Here is a 10,442-nt window from a genome sequence, read left to right on the forward strand (position 1 = left end):
TGATCCCCTCTGTCGAAGACACTTGGACCTTCGTTTTTGATATTTTCAGTAGTATTGTTAACAAACACGCCCCTGTAAAGAAAATGAGAATTAAAAACCGGTTCAGCCTCTGTTTCGACATTGATCTTGCAGAGTTACTCCACCTCAAGAATTGCATTTGGTGAATGGCTCGGCACACACATACTCAGGCTGACTGGCTCTTGTTCAGGCAAATGAGAAATGAGTGCACTCAGGCTATCCGGAAGGCCAAGGTTAGTTACTTTAGGGAGAAGTTCTCACTCTGTGGGTAAAACCCCCAAAAGTTCTGAAAAATGGTTAAAGACCTGGAGAATAAACCCTCCTCCTCACAGCTGCCCATGTGCCTTAAAGTTGATGATGTGGTTGTTACTGACAAGAAACACATGGCTGAGCTCTTCAATCCTGGCCACTTCATTAAGTCAGGATTCCGATTTGACTCAGCCATGCCTCCTTGCTCGTCCAACATAAAACCCTCTTATGCCTCACTCCCCCCTATCTGAGATATCTACTGCAGCCCTCATTCTCCACATACAACACCCATTCTGCCAGTCACATTCTGTTAAAGGTCCCCAAAGCACACACATCGCTGGGTCGCTCCTCTTTTCAGTTTGCTGCAGCTAGCGACTGGAACGAACTGCAACAAACACTCAAACTGGACAGTTTTTATCTCAATCTCTTCATTCAAAGACTCAATCATGGGCTCTCTTACTGACAGATGGGCCTGCTTTGTGTGATGTATTGTTGTCTCTACCTTCATGTCTTTGTGCTGTTGTCTGTGCACCGGGATGTTTGTACTATTTTTGTATGCTGGTACCATGTTGTTGTCATGTTCGGTTGCTACCATGCTGTGTTGTCATGTGTTGCTGCCTTGCTATGTTGTTGTCTTTAGGTCTCTCTTTATGTAGTGTTGTCTCTCTTGTCGGGATGTGTGTTTTGTTGTCCTGGCACCACACTGCCAGGTCTCTGATCTCTCAACATGTTCTCCAGTCTCATAAAACATTTTAGAAAAAAGGCTACTTGTTATTACTTGTTAAACAAAATCTCTTTCTCTGAGAAATTGTATTAGTATAAAATATTTTTTTTAAATGTAGCATACAATATAGCTCAGTATTTGTATTATTTATTTTAAACTAACTTTTTTGCTGATCTTTATCAAGGGTGCCAATAATTATGGACCTGACAATGTCTGCCTAGAGTATATGCATTTGCTTAAATAACAGAAACAGAGCATGAGGGGAAAGTTGATCGAGAGAAAAATTAATATCCTGAAAGGGCTTATCAATCAAATGCTGTTTTTTCTATATATTTAGTTCAGCTGAAAATACACGTGGCAGAATCCTCGGACAAGATCACACTATCACGTGTTGATGGTTTCACTTTCAGCCCTAATAATGAAACTACTCATATATTGGATTACAAGGATGAGAACACAGGGGAGTTTGTATGCAAGAAAGACGGAAGGGAAGATCGCAAAATCTATGTGAAAGGTCGGAGTAAGTACAGTACTGCCACTTCCCTCAATGTACAATGATATGGCACAAGAATTTAAGAAGTCAATATTTGTTTGTGTGTATGCCATTATAATACACGTCATTATAATGTACGTGTGTACACGGATTGTGCGTGCGACTGCTTGCGTGCATTGTGTGTATGTATGGCGTGTTTGTGTGTGTGTCCAGCCTGTGATAAATGCATTAAGCTGGATACAGCTACGGCTGTAGGGATGGTTGTGGGAGTCCTGGTGGCCACTGCCTGATTGGAGTAGCTGTTTACTGCATCGCCTCACAGCCCAAAGCAACACTAACCGCCGGCAAGAAAAGTGAGTGACCACACAAAAGAGAAAAAACATAGGAGTATGTCAACTTGAATTTGAATGGTACCTGACGAGCCCCGACCCACTTTGTTGTTTTCCTTGTATATTGTGCATTGAATTTTGAATACTCAGAAGTGAACACTTCTGATTTAGCTATTCTTAAAAATGAAATGTTTTACAGTAAACATACAAAAATAATACACATGAAGACCATCATCAATCATGTAAAGCAATATTTAATTTATCTCTTTCATCCCTAGCATATAGCAAAATGGGTCTCATCCACAATGAGGTCAATGTTAACAAAACATCTTGTCCACAATGAGGTCAGTGTTAACAAAACAACTTGTCCACAATGAGGTCAGTGTTAACAAAACAACTTGTCCACAATGAGGTCAGTGTTAACAAAACATCTTGTCCACAATGAGGTCAGTGTTAACAAAACATCTTGTCCACAATGAGGTCAGTGTTAACAAAACATCTTGTCCACAATGAGGTCAGTGTTAACAAAACAACTTGTCCACAATGAGGTCAGTGTTAACAAAACAACTTGTCCACAATGAGGTCAGTGTTAACAAAACATCTTGTCCACAATGAGGTCAGTGTTAACAAAACAACTTGTCCACAATGAGGTCAGTGTTAACAAAACAACCTGTCCACAATGAGGTCAGTGTTAACAAAACAACTTGTCCACAATGAGGTCAGTGTTAACAAAACAACCTGTCCACAATGAGGTCAGTGTTAACAAAACAACCTGTCCACAATGAGGTCAGTGTCAACAAAACAACTTGTCCACAATGAGGTCAGTGTTAACAAAACATCTTGTCGAACTCGTTAAGTTATAGCCATGGATTGATCCATTTGTGTCTGACGGTCTGTCTGTCTGTCCTTCCTTTCTTTCTTTCTTACAGACAGATCTGAATACAGCACTCTGCCGGAAAGGAGATGAAGAGAATAATAATATGTGCTCAGTGCTACATTACTTTCACCACCCCTCAGAATAATAGTTGTAAAGCATTGAGAAATCAGGTCCACAATGTCCATGACAAGTCTCTCAACTGTCAATTTGATGTACAGAACCATTGACTGTACAAGTTAATGCCATTTGGATGTTCGATGTACAGTGGGGCAAAAAAGTATTTAGTCAGCCACCAATTGTGCAAGTTCTCCCACTTAAAAAGATGAGAGTGGCCTGTAATTTTCATCATAGGTACACTTCAACTATGACAGACAAAATGAGAAAGAAAATCACATTGTAGGATTTTTTAATGAATTTTTTTGCAAATTATGGTGGAAAATAAGTATTTGGTCAATAACAAAAGTTTATCTCAATACTTTGTTATATACCCTTTGTTGGCAATGACAGAGGTCAAACATTTTCTGTAAGTCTTCACAAGGTTTTCACACACTGTTGCTGGTATTTTGGCCCATTCCTCCATGCAGATCTCCTCTAGAGCAGTGATGTTTTGGGGCTGTTGCTGGGCAACACAGACTTTCAACTCCCTCCAAAGATTTTCTATGGGGTTGAGATCTGGAGACTGGCTAGGCCACTCCAGGACCTTGAAATGCTTCTTACGAAGCCACTCCTTCGTTGCCCGGGCGGTGTGTTTGGGATCATTGTCATGCTGAAAGACCCAGCCACGTTTCATCTTGCTGATGGAAGTAGGTTTTCACTCAAAATCTCACGATACATGGCCCCATTCATTCTTTCCTTTACACAGATCAGTCGTCCTGGTCCCTTTGCAGAAAAACAGCCCCAAAGCATGATGTTTCCACCCCCATGTTTCACAGTAGGTATGGTGTTCTTTGGATGCAACTCAGCATTCTTTGTCCTCCAAACACGACGAGTTGAGTTTTTACCAAAAAGTTATATTTTGGTTTCATCTGACCATATGACATTCTCCCAATCTTCTTCTGGATCATCCAAATGCTCTCTAGCAAACTTCAGACGGGCCTGGACATGTACTGGCTTAAGCAGGGGGACACGTCTGGCACTGCAGGATTTGAGTCCCTGGCGGCGTAGTGTGTTACTGATGATAGGCTATGTTACTTTGGTCCCAGCTCTCTGCAGATCATTCACTAGGTCCCCCCATGTGGTTCTGGGATTTTTGCTCACCGATCTTGTGATCATTTTGACCCCACAGGGTGAGATCTTGCGTGGAGCCCCAGATCGAGGGAGATTATCAGTGGTCTTGTATGTCTTCCATTTCCTAATAATTGCTCCCACAGTTGATTTCTTCAAACCAAGCTGCTTACCTATTGCAGATTCAGTCTTCCCGGCCTGGTGCAGGTCTACAATTTTGTTTCTGGTGTCCTTTGACATCTCTTTGGTCTTGGCCATAGTGGAGTTTGGAGTGTGACTGTTTGAGGTTGTGGACAGGTGTCTTTTATACTGATAACAAGTTCAAACAGGTGGCATTAATACAGGTAACGAGTGGAGGACAGAGGAGCCTCTTAAAGAAGAAGTTACAGGTCTGTGAGAGTCAGAAATCTTGCTTGTTTGTAGGTGACCAAATACTTATTTTCCACCATAATTTGCAAATAAATTCATTAAAAATCCTACAATGTGATTTTCTGGATTTTTTCCCCTCATTCTGTCTGTCATAGTTGAAGTGTACCCATGATGAAAATTACAGGCCTCTCTCATCATTTTAAGTGGGAGAACTTGCACAATTGGTGGCTGACTAAAAACTGTTTTGCCCCACTGTACATACATTACCTGTTTGCTCAGTTGCTTTGTTAAGTTTGCGCTACTGTTTTGCATGAACTAAGATTTCCTTCTGGAACCATATATCACACGTTTGTTGAATTCTATTTATTTATTTATATTGTAGAGAAATTGTTTATGGACATACATACATTTTCCACGTATTTAAAAAAAAAAAAATATATATATATATATATATATATATAAAAAAAAACACATTTTAGGCTGTTTTGTTATTCCATGTAGTAACACCATTTTTTATTTGCTTTTATAATCCGAGCATATACTTTTTTTTCAACCTGTGTACAGATAATGTTTGAAGAATTAAGGTGTACGGCGGTTAGTTTTGAACTCCAAAGCTCTCGCTCATCACTGTACCCTCTACATGAGAGGGAGCTGGCCTTTCTTAGCTCTTTGGAGACATAGTCATTGGTACGTCTTCATCGATAAGGCCATACTGAGACAGCTTCCCTTTTGCCTGTGTACCTACATTGTCCAGCAGACAAATGACACCTATCAGCTCTGCTCAGAGGACTGTATCTTGTTGACTGTGCCCGGACAGAGCTGGGTAAAAAAGCATTCTATTTCTCTGGCCCTTCCACTTGCTACAAGCTACAGAAGGACAGGAAATTGCAGGAGCTCGTGTTTTTGAATTAGTTTAAAGATAAGGTCAAATCTATGGTGGACAATAAAGTGGGTGGCTGTCAATGTTTTGACTCCTAGATGCAACACACCTCACCAATTCATTTAAATTGTCGTGCTTTGTGTATCATGTTGTAATTGTGTCTGAAGCAACTATTTTGGCCAGGTCACTCTTGGAAAATAGGTTTTTCATCTCAATGAGACTAACCTGGTGAAATTAAACCAAAATAAATAAATAATGAAATGGAAAGTTGGTCACAAAATAACGACTGCAATTTTAACAATAACTCATTTACTTTTATATGTTCCCTGATTGTGTTCTGTTATTTCTGGTTTCATCCTACGTTTTAGCAGATCACCAAGTGAGTCAAAGTAATTTTGTTCTATCAGACTTTCCACATAGAGCAACTTTAGTGGAGGGTTTGCTCTACAGGAAGCCCGAATGTATAAGGTATTCTAATGGAACAGAGTGGATGATACATGCAATGCTTTTCGAGTGTAGTTATGGGGGTTTACTGCTGCTAGTCTACAAAGTGCGGTTTCCTAACGGAGCTTCAAGAGAAGATCAAACGGAAGAGCTCAAACAACACAGAGCTCACAGTGTACACAACCAACCCCCACACATCCAAGCTCACATCAACCCCTCACACACACACACACACACACACACACACACACACACACAAAACCAATCAACCAAACTTGCAAACATACACATTTATCAAACAAGACTCAAATTTCCCAAAAGAACCACTGTTGATCAGGTCTAACAGATACCATTCACTTCAGTGTTCCAGGTGTGCACGCTCCATGTTCATGGTCTTCACTCTGGACCATAATTAGCTGAATCAGCTGTGTAAGTTCAGGGCCGGATTGATCTACAGGATCTAGTCACTCATTGATACAAAACTGTGGGAAACAACTCTAGACACCCACACCTGAACGTTCTAAGAAGGGCTTTATTCTTGTCAAAAGAGAAAAAATATATATACATCAAATAGACATGATTTCCACTTCATTCTAGCTATAGAAAGTTTGAGTATGGCAAAAAATACATTTTCTTTCCACTGATGGGGTAAGTAGTCTGTCTACAGTCATAAGTGAAATGTTTCCGGTGAGATCATCATGATTAGCAACAGAGAGACCTGGCCAATCATCCACCATCATTTACTGTAAGCGTAAGGGGTGCAGGCATCTGTGGCTTAGATCTTTCAGCTGACACTGAAGATAGAGAACCACAAACTAGCTAGATTCTTTTGTCGCATGGCACTACACTTCATAAAACAAACATTTCCTTTGTGTCACAGTGGCTCACAGTGAAGTAGACAGAATCAAGGCAAAATATAACGTACATGTGCTAATACACTGGGTGCACAAAACATTAAGAACACCTGCTCTTTCCGTGGCATAGACTGACCAGGTGAATCCAGGTGAAAGCTATGATCCCTTACTGAAGTCACTTGAGTGATCCACTTCAATCAGTGTAGAAGAAGGGAGACAGGTTAAAGAAGGATTTTTAAGCCTTGACATGGATTGAGTCATGGATTGTGTATCTGTGCCATTCAGAGGGTGAATGGGCAAGACAAAATATTGAAGGGCCTTTGAATGGGTAATGGTAATAGTTGCCAGGAGCACCGGTTTGAGTATGTCAAGAACTGTAACACTGCTGGGTTTTTCACGCTCAACAGATTCCTGTGGGTATCATGAATGGTCCACCACCCAAAGGACATCCCGCCAACATGACAGAACTGTGGGAAGCATTGGAGTCTACATGGGCCAGCATCCCTGTGGAACTCTTTCAACATCTTGTAGAGTCCAAGCCTCAATGAATTGAAGCTGTTATGAGGGCAAAAGGAGGTGCAACTCAATTTTAGGAAGGCGTTTCTAATGTTTTGTACACTCCGTGTATAGACAGGCAGCAATAACATTGTGAAGAGGAACAACTTGGCTGGCACCTGCAAACATTAATACCATTTTACAACAGTTGATCAACACAGCTACGTACTTGTTGTTTTCAGCAGAGCAAACATCTAAAAGTCTTTACACAGATCTACCTATCTTTATATCTCTGTTTTCCAGAGCAACACTACATTGATCACTATTATCACTAGTTCCAGTAATTCTAAACTACAGTTTTAACTAAATCATAATATCACACATTTTACACATCAAGCACAAATAAAAAGCCAATTTAAGTCTAAGCTAAGCACTACAGAGCCTTCTCCCCTCCTCTTTGATGGCAGGGTGAGCTGAGGTCTGCTGGTCCGGGGCATCAGAGGAGTCCTAGAGAACAGGTGTGGTCTGGTGAGAGGACAGTCTACCCAGTCCTGTGGGTAGCGTAGATATCTCTGCTGCGGGTTGCCAGACTAAGGGGCTGTCAGGAGGAAAAGAAAGGCTTTAGGTGACTGATGTAGCTGTTTGGTGTTGTTAATTAAGTCAGACTCACAGATCAGTTTAAGTCAGATTCACAGATCAGTTTCCATTGCAACACCACTATTTGTTTTATGCATCTCCACCGGAAGTATTGTGAATAGCTAGCCTAGATCATCTCCCTAAAATACTGACAGACTTTAGCTAACCAGGAGATGTGGAATGAAGGATAGGTAGGAGATACGGATGAAATCAAAGCAAAAAATACAGACGGAGAGCTAGACAAGAGGTAGTGGTAGACAGCCTACCTCATAGTCAGGACTTGGCACCACTGGTGGGCCACGGCCTGCTGAGCGGGAAGTGGCTATGGGGAAAACCAAATATAAGTGAGTATCAATCAATAAATAAATAAACACAAATATTTAATAAATATTAAATTTAATAAATATAAATAAACAATTCACTATACTTAACGTTTATAACACATGGTCGATACCCTATGTGTACTATGTCACAGGGAATTTAGATTTTTATGATCTCTGAATACTTTGTTGTTGAGTACTCCTGGGTATGGTCATATTAAATAGTCAAGAGCCTTCCTTATCACCAAGTGCCACTGTTGGCGGATGCATAGTCAGACGTTACGTTTTTGGGGTGCAGCAGGTCCAGACTTCTTCTGAGCCCTGAGATACACAATGAGGATGACCCCTCCTGTCACCAGCAGGTCCCCAATGATGGCCCCGGCAACCAGAGGTGGATTCAGCTCATAGCAGTCCTTACACACTGCAACACCAACAACACACAGATAGGCATAGGGGTGGAAATAATGTGTTGAAACGACCGCTCAAATGGGATGGAGAAAAGAGGTTGGGGTGCTCTAAACATAAAGATGACATTAGGACACTTTTACTCACCCTTTCCTTTAATGTAAAACTGATAGTTTGTTTTTTCCTTAAACTCATCCCCATATGCACAGTGGTAAACTCTTTTGTTTTCATCATAATTCTTTGTTAATTCTATATTTTCCCTCTCCTCCATTTGGACAGTGTCTTCATACCATTGTCCTTTATCAGGACAGGTCATTGTGACTGTAGTTCTCCAGAATGACACACCTCCTGAATAAAGAAAACACAACGGATGCTTTAACGCAGAGGTGACAAACATACGGCGAGGTGGTCCAATCCAGCCCATGGATTAATACAGAGTGTTAATGTGTAGGGTTTTGTAATAGACCGCAAACCTGAAAAACACTAATATTCAAATAACTAGCTTTTATATTATACACTGAGTGTACAAAACATTAAAAACACCTTCTTACTATTGAGTTGCGCCCCCTGCCCTCAGAACAGCCTCGATTAATCAGGGCATGGACTCTACAAGGTGTTTGAAAGCGTTCCACAGGGATGCTGGCCAATGTTTACTCCAATGCTTCCCACAGTTGTGTCAAGTTCTCTGGATATCCTTTGGGTGATGGGCCATTCTTGATACACACAGAACTGTTGAGCATGAAAAACCCAGCAGCATTGCAGTTCTTGCCACAAACCGGTTCGCCTCGCACCTACTACCGTACCCCGTTCAACGGCACTTACATTTTTGTTCTAAATGGTGCACATACACAATCCATGTCTCACTTGTGTCAAGGCTTAAAAATCCTTATTTAACCTGTCTCCTCCCCTTCATCTACACTGATTGAAGTGGTTTAACTAGTGACATCAATAAGGGATCATAGGTTTCACCTCGATTCACTTGGTCATTCTAAGTCCTTGGAAAGAACAGGTATTCATAATGTTTGTACACTCTGTGTATTATATTTCGAAAAATATATGTAAATAAACAGTATTGTATTGTCAATTAAAAATGTAATGTCTGATTAAACACATAATGGTATATTCACCAACACAATAAAAATAGTATGCAAAATTATCTTATCTTAGGGTAAATTTTTATACAATTCAGCAATGTTTTGAGTCTGTAATTGATAAGAAAAGAGTCAATGTCGTAGAGTAAAAGACAGGGACATTTTTTACATTACCTTCACCCTCCACAGTAGTCATGATGAGGAGGAGGAAGACAAGCCCGCCATAAACGCCAGCTCTGTTCATTTTCTCTACTTCTCAGACAGACCTTCGATTATCTTGATTTTCAGCAGTCAAAAACTTAAATTCTAGCTTACTAGGATTGTATCTGAAACAGAACAAAACTAGACTCAGGAAAATTAGAGAGGAGACAGAAAGTTACGGCAAGTCAATAAAAGTCATCCAAAGAGCTCGCTCGCGCCCTCTCTCTCGCACTCTCTCTCTCACGCTCTCTCTCTCTTCTCCCCTTTGCAACAGGAAGTGAATGCTTGTATGCAATTGTTATGTGCACTCTAGAAATTAGGGGTTAAAGAAGGGTTCTTCTGAGATCCTCAAAGTTCTTTGAAGAACCTTAGTGTTCTTGGCACTGAATATTGCCCAGAAAAGTTTTGTCCAAGAACCCCATAGGAGGTGGGGTTCATCGAGGAATCTCCTTAGTTGGTGGGGGGTTCTTGCAGGAACCTAACTGCCCAACTGAAACATTTGGATTTGAATTTGAAAGGACAGCAGGTGCAGGCAGGTGCAACTTAAAAATGTAAAGATCTCCTTAATTTAAGGTTTGTCCCTTGTATGATCTAAATTGATATTGTTTTATAATGATACTATCTATCTTTTCATAACTTTCTAAAACAGAAAATGAACACAATTCAATGGATATCAATCAACAAAGAGGTAAGAATTTGTCAACTATAAGAATAGGTTGAATGCTAGATGTTTTGGCTGCACATGACTAAACTGCTCACTTTTGTGTCTGTGTCTGTGTCTGCAGGTATACAGATGAGGAGGCATACAAAGGTATGTCAATAGGTATTGGTAT

The 10,442-nt window shown here is 40.6% G+C and overlaps 1 protein-coding gene and 1 long non-coding RNA gene across 2 annotated transcripts; one reads left to right on the forward strand and one right to left on the reverse strand.

Annotated features, from left to right (window-relative positions):
- Positions 1–1,299: 1,299 nt before the first annotated feature.
- On the forward strand, positions 1,300–5,430 carry LOC135573984 (uncharacterized). Its single transcript, XR_010465082.1, has 2 exons — positions 1,300–1,837; positions 2,743–5,430. It is a non-coding gene; the product is annotated as an uncharacterized LOC135573984 (long non-coding RNA).
- A 691-nt stretch (positions 5,431–6,121) lies between these two features.
- Positions 6,122–9,893, reverse strand: LOC115136973 (T-cell surface glycoprotein CD3 epsilon chain-like). The gene is made up of 5 exons (XM_029672922.2): positions 9,583–9,893; positions 8,465–8,665; positions 8,196–8,333; positions 7,859–7,914; positions 6,122–7,554 (listed from the first exon to the last, which is right to left on the reverse strand). Exons 1-5 carry the CDS (start codon positions 9,650–9,652, stop codon positions 7,498–7,500), a joined length of 522 nt encoding a protein of 173 aa, XP_029528782.2. The 5' UTR covers positions 9,653–9,893; the 3' UTR covers positions 6,122–7,497.
- Between the last annotated feature and the right edge of the window lie 549 nt (positions 9,894–10,442).

Source organism: Oncorhynchus nerka, linkage group LG11 (genome assembly GCF_034236695.1).
Source record: "Oncorhynchus nerka isolate Pitt River linkage group LG11, Oner_Uvic_2.0, whole genome shotgun sequence".
Classification (NCBI taxonomy): domain Eukaryota; kingdom Metazoa; phylum Chordata; class Actinopteri; order Salmoniformes; family Salmonidae; genus Oncorhynchus; species Oncorhynchus nerka.